General features: G+C 34.8%; 1 protein-coding gene across 2 annotated transcripts; it reads right to left on the reverse strand.

Annotated features, from left to right (window-relative positions):
- Nucleotides 1-16,256: 16,256 nt before the first annotated feature.
- Nucleotides 16,257-18,000, reverse strand: LOC107917106 (long-chain-alcohol O-fatty-acyltransferase). 2 transcript variants are annotated; one of them, XM_016846488.2, is made up of 2 exons: nucleotides 17,718-18,000; nucleotides 16,257-17,539 (listed from the first exon to the last, which is right to left on the reverse strand). In XM_016846488.2, exon 2 carries the CDS (start codon nucleotides 17,250-17,252, stop codon nucleotides 16,683-16,685), a length of 570 nt encoding a protein of 189 aa, XP_016701977.1. In that variant the 5' UTR covers nucleotides 17,253-17,539; nucleotides 17,718-18,000; the 3' UTR covers nucleotides 16,257-16,682. The 2 variants fall into 2 exon arrangements, with proteins under 2 accessions (XP_016701977.1, XP_016701976.1); XM_016846487.2 differs by having other exon boundaries at nucleotides 16,257-18,000.

Here is an 18,000-nt window from a genome sequence, read left to right on the forward strand (position 1 = left end):
TTATCAAAAAGTGACTAAAAACAAACCTTGAATTTGAACTTGGGAGATGGCCGAACCTAGTTTCTTCTCTCTTTTTTTCTTCTTTTGTTTATATTCGGCTATGTTGATATTATAAGAGCACTTAAGCTTATTTTATTTTATAACATATATTATATAAATTAAAGGTTGGCTTCCTAAATTACCCTTTTTAAAATTAACAACTAAAGCTTATAAGCCAAGGACATATTCGTCCATGTCACATGCATATGGTTTCTAACTCATAACTTATATTATATACATTTCATTATTATAACATATATATTATACATATCAAACAAAAATATACATTCAACTTAGCTAATGCCATCCACTAACATAGATATAGAAAAAAAATTGGACTTTTTGCATCATGAGTGCTTCCATTTAAGAAGCCATTACCAAAACAGTCCTTACAATTAAAACTAGCTAATTTTTAATTTATGCGATTAGGTCCTTTCATTTAATCGGATACCCAAACGATAAAATTAAATCACAAAAATTTCACAGATGTAAATTCAAAAAAAATAAACACAAAAAATAATTTAAAAATATTTTCCTGACTTGGATTCGTGATCTCGAAACCACCATTCCGATTAGGGTCTAAATCGGGCTGTTACAGTGGAAATTCGCCACCCTTTCCTGTAAATCCCTATTGGGCCCCAAGAAGAACTTTTCCAAATACTCTGGGCCCGACCTTTAATTGTAGACCGCTGCATCGACTGGGCTGCAGTAGAACAAGTTCAGTTGACTGATGCGATTCGGGCCCTCCTAACCACCGACCCTTGAGAGCTTTTCTTTGGGATCATCGAGCCGACGTATCTCGAGCTCACGATGGAATTATGCTCCACATTTCATCTTCAGACTGTCATGATGAACTACAATGATCCCGGCACGGTGCAATTTTGCCTAGGCGGATTAGTCCGCCAGCTCAGCGTCCCAGAATTTGGTACAGCACTGGGTTTATATACGGAGGAGTTCAAGGAGGAGAATGACTTAGATACTCCCAACTTCCATATCCATCGTTCTCCTTCACGGTGCTGAGATGCACTACTACCAGCCGCAGCCACCTACAATCGTAGCCGCTCTAAGGCATCGGCTCTTCCTCTATCTCTAAGGTACCTACACGCCATTTTGGCTCATACGATAACAGGAAGGCGAGAGAGCACTGGCGTCGTCAATACTCACGACGCCTACTTTCTATGGTGTATGTCGCACGGGCACGTCATTGACCTTGCCTATTTTATTGCCCTCGCCATTCAACACAGACGAAGCGGCATAGGAAGGGGGTCATCTCCATTGGCCCTTATGTGATGCATTTGACTCGACACTTTAGGCTCCTCAGCACCGCAGCCCAAGAATCATCCTTGATCATCATTGGCCAGATGTCTCCACAAGGCATCTCGAGCATGCTTAGCATGACGATGATCGAAAAGCGCCGAGGAACCTACCCTCCTCAATATCGTCTCGTCCAATCAACCGAGGAGGAGGCCCCCGAGGACATTACTAATAATGTCCCCCCACAGCATGAGGACCCACCGTTTCAGCCACCACTACCCTCTCGTCCAGTTCATGCGGCTGCTTCATATACTGACATTTCTGAGCGCCTCACTCGATTCGAGCAGCAGGGTTTTCAACGATTTGACAACATTGATGCTACTCTACAGCAGATTTGTCAGCACCTCCACATCTCATCGCCACCCCCACCTCGCGAACCATTTAGCGGTGAAGATGTTTAAAAACTTTTATTTATTATTTTCTGTTTTTACTTTTATTTTATTTTAAGACTACTTTTTATTTTTCTTTCACCTTATTTTTATTAGGACTTATAATTATTATTTTACAATTTTTAATTTTGGCTAATTCCTATTGAGTACTTACCCTTCCTTATATATTTCCTAAAAAAGTTCCTGGTTCTATCACAGTTATAAAGAGCTCCACAGCTCACTATTACCCAGGAACTCGAAACTCCACTGGGAAAGGTTCTCCACGACTGCCATGTCCTGTTCGGCCACTATCATACCTAACTTCAGATATAATATTCTTTTGGCGCAGGACTTATGGACTAATGAACCTCTACCACCACCTGAGTATCCTCCTCCACCCTCACGCCGATTATTCTCTAAAACTCCAGTTCAAGGAAATTCACTCATCACTCAGGAAGTTTCACTCCTCTCCCTATCTTATTTTTATATTCTTATATTTATCTTTGTACATTGAGGGTAATGTACATCTTAAGTGTGGGGGGATATTCATTTTATTATCAGAAAAATCCCTGAATGACTGCCTTGTTCTCTTGAAAAGCTCTCATATTATAGCTAGGATAAATTTTGATTGATTTATAATTCTTATTGATATATCTTGAATTAAAACATAGGCATTTATGCATTGATTGTTTAAACTTTAAGACATTAGAGAATCAAGCACGATAAGTTGATTTTTAAGAATTTAAAATTTTAGATTGTTTCCCCAAAGTTTAGGTATTACTTTGAGTTGGAATTTACAAGTTTTAAACAATAAAAAGCCATAATTTTTGTGAGATTTTTGAGCCTTTTAAGCATCTATTAATTCTTTCATGCTCACTTTTATTATTACTTTGAGTCCGTCAGTATTGAACTATTATTCTAGAACTTGCTTGATTATGCATGTCAAGACCACACCATTTGATTTGATATGTCAAAATGATTAAGGCACTTAGGATTAACCCACTCATGCCATGAAAAGCCCACATCCAAAATTAACCCCTAGTGAACCACTTTGAGCCTAACAACCCATTTTTTTGTATTACCCTTAATATTAACCCTTAACCCATTATTGTTAAAATCCCCTAAATTAAATTTGACCCCTATTTTTGTCGAGATTTGAATTGAAATAGTTGTTTAGCTATGTCTTGTTCTTAGTAGTTAGTCTATGTTATTGGACTTGTAATTAAAAAAAACATGTATACATATTAGTAGTAGTAATCTTCTGAGCTAAAGAAGTTAAATTCCATATTCTGAGAAAAGCTCTATTGTACGCAATTGATGACCAGCTATTTTTCTAGTTAGGCAATTTTTCAATTCAATCTCGATCCTAACTTTTTCTTTCAACTTGAGACCACACCCCCTAACCAAGCCCTGTTACAACCCTCTAAAGACCTTTTGATTGATGTATCATCTCAATTTATAGTGGTGGAGATTTGATTTTCATGCAAGCCTATGGTAATAATTTTTCATTATTGACTATTGAGTGCTTCATTTATTGTTCTTAAACACCTCGAGTGATTTAAATGAATCTTTAGTGACGATGTGAAACTCTGTGATATTCTGAATCAAAGGTAATTACTTAGATGAAGGGAGACACCTATGTTTGCATGATTAAATACTCAACTTGGAATGTTTGAAACTTTTATGTTCTTTTAGTTTAATTCTCAATGTATGATTACCTGTGGATTATTTTAAGATATTTTTGATAGAGATTATAAGTTGAGAAAGATTTATTTTGATTATGAGTTGAGGATTTTGCTTTAAGACAAGAAAATGCTTAAGTGTGGGGGTATTTGATAAACCGCAATTTATACATATTTTTACCCCATGCTTAACGCATTTTATGGATGATTTTTCCTTAGAATTGGTGAATTCGATGCTCCTAATGCCTTAATTTCATGTTTTATACTTAGGTGAGCATAGAAGAGCGAAAGGAATGAGAAACGAGCTAGAAAATGAGAAAATAGGTCAAAGTACAAAATCAACACGGCCTAGACTTCCTTACATGGGCAGACCACAAGGTCGTGTCAATTTGGCAGAATGGAAGAAATCGCACACGGGCGTGTCACATAGGCGTGTCCCTTTCGAGCCCAAGTTGAGTCCAATTCAAAAAAAAGGCTAATTTTGAGGGCTTTTAGGCATTCTAAAGCCTATAAATACACCCTAGAGGAAGAGGAAAGGGGACACGAGAGAAGGAGGCAAGGAACTGCTCAAGGGAAGCCGATTGATCCATCTCAGAAGTCGGAGTCATCATCAAGACTGAAGATCTCCCTTCAAATTCCCTTCAGGAGTTTTGGGTTTTCTTTATGTTTTGTATTCATTATTCTTCTAAGATATTTTCCTTTTTAGTTATGAACTAAATCCCCTAAATACCTAAGAGGAATGAAACCTAAGATGAATCTTGTTACTATTTTCTGAATTGTATGATAAATATTTAACTTGTTCTTAATTATATGTTCTTAATTCTTGTTTTGATATCCCAGGATACTGATTCAAGATAAGCTTTTATTCAGAGGGTGACAAGATTGTGCCGAATTAGGGTGAAACCTAATAAGGGGATCCATAGATCGAGTTAATGCAACCCTAGGGTGTTAATTAGAGAAAAGTCTCAATTATTCAATCTAGGGATTTGACGTTATTAGTCCTGAATAGAGATAATAACATAACCTAGGGATCTCTACGGGACAAGTTAAATGAATAAATCGTCCGATTTGGAGCCAGAATAAAAAGTAAAGTCTAGGTGGATTTTTTCTTAGGTATTGCCTTAATTCAATCGTTTTCCAAAAGTAATCCCCCAATTCTAATTTCTGTGAATTCTTTGTTTAGATAATTAGTTAGTTAAAACAAATCCCTTTTTTTTAAGTTGGATAATAAAAAGACAGTCATTACTAGTACTTTTAGTTCTTTTGGGTTCGACAATCTGGTCTTGCTAAAACTATACTACTGTTCAATAGGTACACTTGCCTACATCATGATAATAGTTAGTTTCAAGAATGATTCTTTATAAATATTTAAAACCTGTCACACGAAAATCGTGATCAGAAATTGTGCTCGATTTGGGATTGGTTGGCATTTGTATGAAAATAGGTAGGTAAGGGTAGCAATGAGGCATGGTAAATAGCCTTATATTGTCCACACGGGTAGACACACGAGCGTGTGTCTATCACACACGGCCTACCCCATGGGCGTGTAGTCTGGTTGTGTGTCCCCTGCACGTAAAAATTTCAAGTCAGTATGTATGGTATTAAACACACGGGCAGAGACACAATCGTGTGTCTCAGCCGTGTGGAGGACATAGCCCAGCACACGAGCGTGTGCCTTGGCCGTATAACATTATGAGCATGCTGACGTCAGAAACAGAATGTCCATGTTTTTGCACACGGGCTAGGACACCGGAGTGTCGTGGCCATGTGAGAGACACGGGCCAATGACACAGGCGTGTGTCTGGCCGTGTGAAAACCCATGTAGGTGTGAATTAGAAATTAATTCCACACGGGCTATCAGCACGACCATATCAAAATGGTCACACGAGCGTGTGCCCTGTTTTAAAGGCAAATTTCTTAAGGTTGGTTTAGGGACCCTGGATGGTTCCGAATAGTTTTCAATGATTGATTTGGGGCTCATAGGCCCATAATAAGAAGTTTAAGGTAGATATTAAAAAAAATTTAAGTTTGGATCGAGTCTCGGTGACTTGAGATTGGTTGTATGCATAAGATCAAGTTAGGTAATGCCTTGTACTCCTCCCCAGCGTAGGTTGCAGGTATATGGTGTTACACAATCTAACAGCATATATTTATTTTTCATCATCAAACACAAAAATCATCAAGCTATCAATAGTGGCAAATGTCAAATTCATCATCAATTTTGAAAATCAAAGCATGGGCTAGCTAAAACACGAAGCAACGATCTCAAAAACGTAAAAATTATCAAAAACCAATCAACTAACACACCTTAACCAAAGATAGCAATGGCCGAACCTAGCTTACTTTTTTTCTTTCTTTTTCCTTTGATTTTCGGATAGGAATGTTAAAAGATGATAGGAAATTTGATTTTTTTATTAATATTTACTTAATAACTAATTTACAAAATTAACCCTAATTAAAATCCACCATATTCCATCTTATTATGCCCATTTATGTCAATTTCCACTTTCAATGGTCTAATTACAACATAAGGACCTTTCATTTAATAAGCCATAACAAATAGGCACATTTAACATATAGCAAGTCACTTTTGCATTTTACGCGATTAAGTCCTTTTATAAAATCGATCACACAAATGATAAAAATTTTCACACAAAATTTTCACACAAGTCACATATCATGCTGTAAATATAGAAAAAAATATTAAAATATTTTTCTGACTCGGATTTGTGGTCCTAAAACCACTGTTCTGACTAGAGTCTAAACCGGGCTATTACAAATATAATTGGTTATAAATTTAGCTTAAAACAAACTACTATTTAACAAAACAAAATTTAAAATATTTCTCACAAAACGCACCCACAAGGACTCAAACCTAGATCCTTAAGTTACTCTAACACTCATTCAACCATCAGACCAGCAAGCCCATTCTGTCACTTAAAAGCGTAACTAAACATAATAGCTCAACCTTCTCATTGACCCTAACCATAAAACTCAAAACTTCTAACCTCAAAATCTAGGGTGTTACATAGAGTGTTATAATTACAAGAACACTCTCAATGGGATCTACCTATGTGAGTGGAAGTGTAGCTGCTTCTAAGAGCTGAAAGGTTTGACTCTAACAACACTTATGAAAAGAGGTTACTGACACATGGTCATAATAGTGTCCATAGATATCGTGCATTGACTAGTGTTGAAATCATTATGTGAGATGTGTTTAGTTAATCAAATGGAATAGCAAGTTTAAAACATACTTTACCATGCAATTTTGAGTAACATTAACATATTTTCACTAAGTGAAAATTCAATCATAAGACACCTTCATTTATGCAATCGATTTTCAAGATTATCAAAATCTAAAGTATTTTTAAAAAGGGTGGAATGTTGGAACATTTTCAAAATATTTATAATATTTCAATAGTTATAATTGAAAAGTTATAAGTGGTTCAAAAGTTATGTCACTTGGTTATTAACCAATAGTTGTCACTATTCTTCATAAGAAGTTACGTCTCTTGTTACCGAGAGTTATGCCACTTAATATTAATAAAGAGTCATAATTATTCAAGTAGATATCTATTGAATAATTATTTTTATTATTAAAAGATGTGACTATCTATTTGGATAGATATATCATTATGAATAAACATGAGACCTCCTATAAAATATGCAACGCCCCAAAATTCTTGTTTTTGAATTGTTAAATTATATCAAGTAAATTAATTCTAATTTAGTGGTTAAGTGTAGTGTTTGTGTGCGTGAGATTTGAGTTTGATTCATTTCCCTAATTTTTCTTTTTCTATTATTCTTGTCTCAACCCTTGTCATAGCTCTTTTGGCTAAATTTTAATTTCTGAGAAGTTGTTGACAAGAATGAGCCTACTGGTTCAGTGATAAAGTTTTAATTTACCTAAAGATTTTGTGCTCGATTCTTGTGTGAGGAACGTGATAAATATTTTCGCTATTCCCTGCCTGTGCTGCTCATGTGTTTGAAAGCGAGTTGATTTTGGGTTTTGAGAATCTAATAGTGGTAACTAACATATTTTGTGGTTGGTTTTTCTTCTAAAAAATAATAGTTAATAAATTATTCTTTTTAGAGAATCCCCAAAACACTCCTTTAAGTGCCTATTCTTTCCCTCTTTCATCTTTTGCTATCCCAAGTTTTTTCTCCTCTCTCTTTTACGTTTCCTTCTTTCTTTCTTTGTTTCTTTTTTTGCTTTCTCTTTTCTTTTCTACTTTTGATACTGAAATTTCCTTTGGCCGTTTTCTTTTCATTTCCTTCTTTCTTCTCTATTGTTAGCTATTCTGTACAATTGTTCTCTTTCGATATCGTTGTTGGTTGTGTGTGGTAAGATTGTCGATTGAATATTCATATTTAGTTAATGAAATTTTCACGTTCTTAGATTATGATTTTCTATTTTGTGTGACAATAGTTTTAATTGTTTGAAATCCTTAATTTAGGTGAAGATTTGGTAGTGACTTATCTTTCGAAAAATCAAGAATGTTAGAAATTATTCTTTCATTGGAGTAAGTGACTGAGTTTTAGTGTTGTGGTCATATATTGTAATCAAGTAAGGGCCGATTTTGTTTCGGGTTTGATGTGTTTGTGCTAAACAACTTATTTGGGTGTCGTTCTAGGTTTTGCAGTCAACATATTGTGTCGACATCGAAAAATAGTCAAGTGTGTGTCAAACTCGTAAAAATAGTGAACGGTGTAAAGTCAAAAACAACACTGTCGATGTCATATAACTGTGTGGACCACACAGGCGTGTGGGCCCATTTTTAGTGAAATTTAGTTAGGGTTGTGTTTGAAGTGTGTTTCAAGGTTAGCTATATCATAGGTTCTGTTATGTGATACGTATTATTTTGATATATGAAATATGTGGTATTTCTATTGTATGTGTAACATCTAAAAGCATGTCTGTAATATAAATTTTGCATCTGATCTGTAAATCTAAGAATTTTGTTAGCATGGTTCTAATCTATTAAAGCATGATTCATTTGTGAGCATCTAAGTATGTGTTATGTTTTAACATGTGCATTGGGGTGAGGTTATTATGTGACAGAGAAAGTGTTGGCAGTTTAACGATCTACCCTATCTAGTGGTTTAACCACATATCTGTTCTGGCAACTTGACTACAATCTTGGTGGTTTGACCATCATTATTTGATTCTGATGGATTACTGCATTATTTCTGGCAGCCTTGACTGCATATTTCTATACAGTGACATACGATCACTTATTTGGTGTGCAGGGTTGGATGGGTATTTATTACCTTAAATAGTGTGTAGGGATGGACGGAGATGGTGTGTAACGAATAAGGGTAGGATTTGTATTTGATATGTGAAATATGTTGCATTGCATGATATGTTATGCCATCAGTATCTGATTTACCTATTATGTTGTATTGCATGAAATTGTCATGCCATCTGTGTCTGTTCAGTTATGGAATTATGTTTGACTGTCTAATATCTGTTATTTGCATGAGGGCTGAGTTGTAAACTGAGCTTTATTAGCTCACCATATATTTTTATATTTTCAAGTAATTAGCAAACTTGGGACTGGGCGGTGTACGGGAGTTCAGATTGGATTCTCAATTAATAAAATGAGTCGGTTTATGTTTTTAAATTTAACTTTAAACTTCTGGAATGTTTAAATATTTTGGACTTTATTTTCGGTTTTTATTAGGTTTTCGATTGGATTGTGCTTTTGATAAATTGCAAAATTATTCATTTTCATATTTTGAAATCGTGCTTTACAAATAATCAACTCTGAACCAAATTAACTATTTTTCTACTAAGTAAATAATACCTAGGCGTATTTCTTGAAAATTGCAAGAGATTTGTCAAAATTAACATTTTTCAAAAAAACACACTTTTTAGTTCAAAATCTGGAATTTAAAACAAATTTTTGTAATTCCTCAAGATTCAGTCGAACATGTAGGCTAGATTTGGGGTGCTACAAAATAGGAATAGACCTTCATTTGTATGATACACTAAAAACAAATCAAAATGTTTCAATCTATTCTCTTCCATCTTCTAGTATTACTAGATTGTTATACAGAAATTGGTATTCTTGCTATTCTCCTCAATGCTCAGTGCATTGTTACTGTCAATGTAAAACGTAGACAGTCATTAGGATTCATTGTATCATCAATGTTCATTTTCCAGTAACTATTGCATACCATAATATAGGTGGGGCGAATAGAACCTTAAAAAAAGTGACATTGATACACGCTTTGAAGCTTTTATTAATTTCTCGTAAGTTTATTTTTATTTTCACACACCAATAATTTGTATTTCACTTAAGCTTCAAAATCAAGCAAACGAATACTTCATAACCAAAATTACTAGCTTATCACAATATAAGTATTCAAAATTCAGGAAATTTAGACATAGGTGCATTGAAACTTAAATCACTTCTCACTTCCCTCGACTTGACTACTTGACCGAAAATAAGTACAGAACTCTAAATTTGCTCCTCCTCCTAACTTAATTAGACCTCAAGAGAATTGATTTAGAAGCTCCTAGATAAAAAAATATAACTTCTTGAAGCAAATTCACACTTGAAGCTTGAATTTTACCCTAAGTCTTTCTCGCGACATGAAAGAAGAAAGACTAGTGAAATTTCTATGTTTTTCATCCCTTTTTGGCCGAGCGAATATGGAGGAAGGTTTGAGAAGCTTCCTCTACTAACATAATCCTATTTCCCTTGATTAATTTAATCCTTTAATCTATAATCATAACTAATCCAATGGTTATAATCCCATTCGAGATGGATTAGTGGAGATCAAAGGATATTATTATTCCTTCCCACTAAGCTAAAACAAATATTGGCAATATTACACCAAAGGCCTTGGCTATTCTCTATTAAAATCCATCCGACTAATCCTCTTTTAAAAATAAAATTTTGCTTATTCACTCTTTTAATACAACACTTCCTAAGCTCCCACAAATTAGTCTATACCTCGAGTACACATCTCATAATTTCACACGCTTAGGTGTTCCAATTGATCAATTGTTACGATTGTTATAAGAAATTTAAATTAATTAAATTTTTGAATTACCCGAATTTTAATATTGAAACTTTTGAGATATTAAAAACTGATTCACGTAATGACCTTACACCTTTCTTTAGGATGTTATGAATGTGTTAGTATCTCAAGGCTGCAACTATTTTTAAAAAAAATAAGACTAAGTCCTAAGGAGATTTATTAGCTTGTTAATAGAAGTATGAGTTGTTAACTTGTTAGTAGGAGTAGCAATTTGAATTTTTGTTGAGGTTGTTACTTAAGACTTGTATATAAGAGCTGCATTGATAATGAATTAGATTATCCCTTCATTTCATCTTTTGTTCTATACTTCAATTAAGTCTTTCCTAAACCAACAGTGGTATCGAGAGCCATTTTTCTTGAGGGACTTGTGAGAAAATTTTTGTAAGAAAATTTGAGAGTACACTTGTGAGGTTTTTGAGGAAAATGGAATCGGGATCAAGTAACCTGTCCATCTTATTTGATGGAGAGAATTATCAAGCATGGGCCGTGAGAATGCAAGCATACATAGAACGTTGTGATTATTGAAAAGCTGTCAAGGAAGACTATGAGGTGACTCCACTTCCCAGCAATCCAACTATGAACCAGATCAAAATGCACAAGGAGAGAACCACTAGGAAGGCTAAGGCAAAGTCTTGTCTTTGGTCTCTAGTTTCACCAGCCATATTCAATAGAATTATGGCTTTTGGATCAGCGAAGGAGATATAGGACTACCTCAAAGCTGAGTATCAAGGAGATGAGAGGATCAAGAGCATGAAGGTGTTGAACTTGATCAGAGAATTCAAGAGGCTACAAATGAAGGAGTCTGAGTCAATCAAAGAATATTCGGACAAGCTGATAGATATTGCCAACAAGGTAAGAGTTCTTGGGATTGATCTCTCTGATTTTAGACTAGTGCAGAAGATACTTGTCTCTGTGCATGAGAAATATGAATCAAATATTGCCTCTTTTGAGAACACTAAGGACTTGACTCAATTGAGAGTAGTGGAGTTGATCAGTGCTTTACAAGCACAATAGCAAAAGTGTCACAGCCCGTTTTTAGGTCAAATCGAAACAATGGTTTCGGGACCACAAATCTGAAGTCAAAATATTTATTTTATTATTTAAATAAGGTTTACAACATGATAAATTAATTATGTGAAAGTTTTGTAAAAAAAAATTTACTGTTTAAATGCTTAATTCAGTAAAAAGGACTAAATCGCGTAAAGTGTAAAATTAGGGTTCTACTTGATAAAAGCACTATATGGATATGAACTTGAAATATGGGAGTACTTGTATGGTAAGTAGTCCTTTAATGACATAGTGGAAGTGGTTGGCTTGGTATTTTTGAAATTATTAAATGTTTTAAAGGTTAAAATGGTAAATAGGTAATTAATGTTAAAATCAATAAAAAAAGCTTAATTTAGTGTCATCTTCTTCATTCAATTGGTCGTAAAAGATAAAATAGGGTTTGGGAGAGCTTGAAAACATTCGGCCATTATAGGATCAAATTGTAAGTCCATTTTGACTCAATTTTTAATGATTTCTACGTTTTTGAGCTCGTTGCAACTCAATCTAGCTAGCCCGTACCTTATATTTTGAAATTTATAAAGATTTTGAGATATTTCATTGTTTAATACTTGGGTATTTTGAAGTTTCTTGTTAGACTATTGATGGTTGTTAATAGATATACAAGTTTTATAAAGTAATTTTTGACAAAAATGAGACTTAGGGATTAAATTGTGAAAGATAGAAATGTTGTGGTTAAAAATATTAATAAAATGAAAATATGGGTTGTTATGAGGTTATGTGAAATTCGGCTATACATGGGTTAAAGGTAAATTGCATAAATTTGTCATTTTGTGTAAAAAGGACTAAATTCCAAAGTAGTCAAAATTCTAGGGGTAAATTTGTGATTTAGTCAAAATGAATGTTTAGGATAAATTGAATTGAATTAAAGTTTGAATGAGTTAATTTGATATTATATAGATCAAGATAGGTCGAGATCTAGTTTAGATCGGGAAAAACAAAAAGTGAATGAATAGTCGATAGTTTTATTTGAGGTTACGAGGTAAGTTCGTATAATTAGAATCAAACTTTTATTTACTTATGATTATTGGATAGAATGTGTATAATAGTGATATTTGAAGTATGAATATTTCATTGTTATATTGTATGTGTTACCGAGCCTGTTTGAACTTTTTGAATTCATTGGATACGGGTGACATGTTACTGGGATTACTATTTTGGTTGAGCTCTTGCATTTGTTGCAGACTCACCACTGCTCATTTGAGCTTACCGATTCAGCTCGTAAGAGCTTAATGTTTCAGCTCATTGGAGCTTACTGATTCAGCTCGTAAGAGCTTACTGTTCAGCTCATTGGAACTTACCGTTTCAGCTCAATAGAGCTTACTGTCCATCAACTCAGGAGGAGCTTACCGATCATGGCTCGAAAGAGCATAAATGATAATGATTTGACGGATTATTAACATTATTCACTCGTGTATCCTTTGAAGTTCTAATAGGTTCAACGGGCATAAATACTGTTTATACGGATAAGTTACGAGATATAAGTGTTATTAATATTATATATGATATGTGACTTTGGAATTATGCAAAGTATTGTATTAATAGATGGTTTTATGTATTTGTTATATGATTAATATGTGATGAATACTTGTGATTAGGTGATGGTTAAATTGAATTGTTGGCATTTTTATTATTGCTTTGATAATGTATAAATGGTAAGTTTAATTCTGAATTATACGGGCTTACTAAGCTATAAAGCTTACTTTGTTTCTTCTTCTATGTTTTATAGAGGCTCGATAACTCACTCGTTTCAGACAAGTCGGAGTTGCACGTCACACTATCTAATTTTTCGATTGGTATTTTGAACTTGTAAATATATGTAAATATGGCATGTATAGGCTAGTTTAAATGATGTTAGTTATGATACTTGACCACATGGTTTTGGTATGTTTTTGTGTATAAGTTAAGCCGTGTGATTTGGCTTATTTAGGTATCATGTTTTGGTTGTATATATGTTTTTAGATATGGTATGTTTTGGAATGGTAATGTTTGAATGAAAATATGCAAGTGAAGTATTGTCATGTATTGTTAGATGAATGGATTATGTATAGTATTAAATAGGTAATTGAATATCAAGTTGAATTGGTATATTTTGTATATGAAATGGTTATGAAATGTTTGCCAATTGAGTTGTGAAATGTGGTCATTTATGCTTGTGAATGCTTGTGTTTTTAGGGTCGCAAAATGGCTTTGCAAATAGCCTATTTTTTTCCACACGGACGTATGTCTTAGCCGTGTGTGACACACGGTCATGTTACACGGCGGTGTGTCCTTTGGGGTACTTTTTCGAATTAAGGCAGTATACCCTACAGGTTTGACACGGATTAGACACACGGACATGTCTACTGGTCGTGTGAGTGGCACATGGGCTGACAAATGGGCGTGTGGTCAACCGTGTGGCAAAGTCATTAACCTTCCTAATTTTCACACGGCCTGGCACACGGGCGTGTCTTGTGGCCGTATGGTGAAGTCAGTATGTATTCCTTGTTTTGCCACAGCCTAAACACACGTGCGTGTTTAATGCCATGTGAGGCACACGACTTGTTCACACGGGCGTGTGACACTTGAAATGTTGAAATTTTTTTCTAAATTTCTGAAATTTTTATTATGTTACGATTTAGTCCCGAAAGCATGATTAAAGTTTTGTATGCTTGATTTAAGTACTTATTGAATATGAATGAATAATTTTTATTGAAATAAAATGAAATTGGATATATGAGTGTTCTGAATTGAGTTACAAGTCTGGTAATGCCTCTTAACCTATTCCGGCGATGATTATGGGTTAGGGGTATTACAAGAGGAGGCTAATGAGGCAGGAAGGAAGCATAGAAAGAAGCATTGAATGAGCATTGAAGGCTAAAATGCAGGAATGTGAAAAAGGAGAGGAACAGAAGTGGAATGGGAAGAAGAGTGATTACAATAGTGGTTCAGAAAATGTTGCAAAGGTAATAGTACTGAAAATCATAAGAAGTATTCTTCATGTAAGTATTGTAGAAAACAGAATCATCCCCATTTCAGGTGTTGGAGAAGGCTAGATGTGAAATGCAGAAGGTGTAACTTGATGGGCACATTGAGAGGTTCTGCAAGGAACTGAGAAATCAACAGCAAGGTGGAGCACATGCTGTAGTTAAAGAAGAAGATGACCATTTGTTTGTCGTCTCTTGCTTCTCATTAAGCATTTTATGTGACAATTGGTTAGTTGATAGTGGTTGTACCAATCACAAGACTTATGATAAGAAGCTGTTTAAAGACCTTGACATGTCATTGAAGTCGAAAGTAAGGATAAGAATTGGAGAATACCTAGAAGTGAAGGGAAGAGGCACAGTAGCAATAGAGAGTTGTACTAGAACTAAGTTGATTTCAGATGTTCTGTTTGTATCTGAGATTGATCAAAACTTGTTGAGCGTGGGGCAATTGGTAGAGAAGAGATTCAAGGTGATGTTCAAAGAGGGAATGTGTCTGATCCTTACTCTAGTGGCAATAAATTGTTTAGGATCAAGATGCAGAAGAAGAGTTTCTCATTGAATCCATTTGAAGAGGAGCAAATGCCATCCAAGTGTCAGGAAGGAATGACATCAATGCAACAAACAATTATGAAATTGATGGCACAATGAATGAAAAGAGTTTTGAGCTTGAGATAAAATTGACAGATAATCGTATCGTGCAAAAACAACTGCAAATCAAGTGTTTTGAGAATGAGGAGTTGCATGCAAAGGTAACTCTCTTGGAACAGCAGTTGAAATCTCTCTCTAATAAGCTATCATCTTTTGCACATGAAATATCTGAAGAACATGCTGAAAAGCCACGGAAAAAGAATCTATCTCAGGAGATTAAGAATAATGTGCAACTTTTAGAAAAGAATAGTAGGTTATGTTTCCAAAATCAAAAACCGACTGAAGAAGCTTCATATGCGAAAGAATTAACATCTGTAGATGTTGTTCAGTTTAAGAATTTAGTTGGTAAGGTGATCAAGCTTTCAGTGCAAAATACAAAATTGAAAAAGGAATTTTTAGTTGCGAGAATATTTGTTAATCAAATTATAAATGGTATTAATCGCAAGTATAGTGACAACGCAAGACCTTGGAAGAAGGGAAAGCACTCTGGCCACTCTCATGACTTTTCTGAAGCAGCTTGTGATGATTTTGAATTGTATAATTTTAATTTAGATGGCATTGCATGCTAGAAAACTATTAAAGGCAACTCTTGAAGCTACACTAGTCAAGAAGGAATCCATAGAAGGCGAATATTGAAGAAACTGGTTTATTGTAAATCAGAGATTAGGTGACGGATATTTTTACTAAATTTTTCATGTTAGTCGTTTTGAGTTTCTTAAGAATAAACTTGGTATCTGCAACACTTAAGTTAGGAGGAGAATGTTAGTATCTCAAGGCTACAACTATTTTTTTAAAAAATAAGACTAAGTCCTAGGGAGATTTGTTAGCTTGTTAGAAGGAGTAGGAGTTGTTAGCTTGTTAGTAGGAGAAGCAATTTGAATTTTTGTTGAGGTTGTTACTTGAGACTTGTATATTAGGCTGCATTGATAATGAAATATTAGATTATCCCTTCATTTCATCTTTTGTTCTATATTTCAATTAAGTCTTTGCTAAACCAACAGAATGATAGTGCGAGCTCTCGAAATATTATCCGATATACCACCATTTGGCTTCGACCACCATATGGAGTTTTGAAACAAAATTAGGGTGCATTGCTAGGAAATAATTGCTTAAAAAATGACATAGGAAAGCAACTTCAACATTCACTCAACTCCACAAAATTCAGTTCCAATAAAGGACGTATACAATTATCAAATATCATCTGCTATTTTGCTATTGGTTGTTGCCAATAATTTTCCATTCTATGAGCCAAGAAGTTCTTGCTGGGGATCACCAAAAATCAAAAAAGAAATTGTTCTCAGCACATGGAACATCACAATTTTTCCAACCTTTAGCTTGCAATAATAATTTTGAAAAGGCAAAAATAAATACCCATATTTTAATAAATCAATAAATAACCATGATTCTGGGCAAATGCTGTTAGACAAAAGTTTGTATTTGTTGCAAGGCAGATTGATAGAAAAAGTCAACAGATTTTATTGAATTAGCAAAAATCCAATATTTCATCACTCTTTCATATCTTGCATTTTCAGCCAAATAAATCTTTTCTATTACCAAAAAGAACTCACTTTCCTTAAAACCTTGGCAAAATCCAACAAGACCTTGAACTCTTCAATGGCTTTCTCGACAGCACCAGTCCTCAACACCGGCGGGAAAAACAGCCACATACCAGTAGCCACCACGAAACCGACTGTTAATGGTGTTGACACAGCCCAATGCAGCTGAGCCTTGCCGGAAAACACCCTTTTGACACCAAACTCTACAACCACACATGCCCCATGCAAAACGAAGTACCATGTTACCTCCCACGTGGGACTCACACGTGTGACGTAGTAGAACACGAGCTCATGCATTAGCCCAGAGACAGTGAAAGCCGCCAGCACTGCCGCAAGTGGAGCCCACATGGAACCTAACATTTTGTCAAAAATTGACCGAGCGGGTTTGTATATGGTGTGGCGTAGAAGATATGTTACCATGAGGTTCCATCTCCTACCCCAAAAATCTTGCAACGATGTTGAAAGATAAGGTTCATCGGACGGCGGTTCGAGCTCCAAACCCGATGTGGCATGTACTAGACCATTAAATATACCAAAAATTATGTCTATCAATAAATACACCATGCAACTGTATAGAAGCAATACAATCTTTGGGTGCAGAGTTTGTTTATAATCATGTGCACTCACCAATATGGCAAAAAGCAATACTTTAGTTGGGCAATTTAGAGGCAATTTGGGATGTTTTTTAGATGAATTTTGATGTATATCGGGGCTTTTGAGAAATGGGTATTTCTCATTTTCCTTGATTTTTATAGGGAGAGAAGCTATGAGGATAAAATGAATTAGGGAATTAGATGAGTGAGTTGAAAGTGGTCCTTCATCAAAGGCAAAAAGGAGGAGCTTGAAGTTACCTAACCAAGAGAATAGCAAAGCTATTAGGCCTATAGGGAAGACATATGAGAGGTATAGAGGGAGGGCAGTGAAAAGGATGAAGATTGGGAAAAGAGAAATGAGCCTAAACTTACCTTCGGGGATCTTTGAAGCTAAAAAATAGCAATAAAAAAGAGATGCTAGAATTGAGAACCATACCTTGACCAAGTTATTGATTTCCCCATCCATTTAGGCTTTGATTTTTTTGTGAACTATTTGTTCATCTAACTTGTATTGTTGATTTATGAGTGGAAATGGATCTCAATCCTTGTTTGGACTACTTGAAAGGACTAAGTTTTCTAGGATTAAGAATTTTAGTCTACAACGGACCTTAAAATTCCTTTCGGTGGAGATATTGAGTTGTATTGATTTGAAAATTTCATAATCAAAAGCCTTTATAGGACAAAATTGAATACAAATTGAAATAATACATTGAATTGAT

Source organism: Gossypium hirsutum, chromosome A01 (assembly GCF_007990345.1).
Source record: "Gossypium hirsutum isolate 1008001.06 chromosome A01, Gossypium_hirsutum_v2.1, whole genome shotgun sequence".
NCBI classification, from domain to species: domain Eukaryota; kingdom Viridiplantae; phylum Streptophyta; class Magnoliopsida; order Malvales; family Malvaceae; genus Gossypium; species Gossypium hirsutum.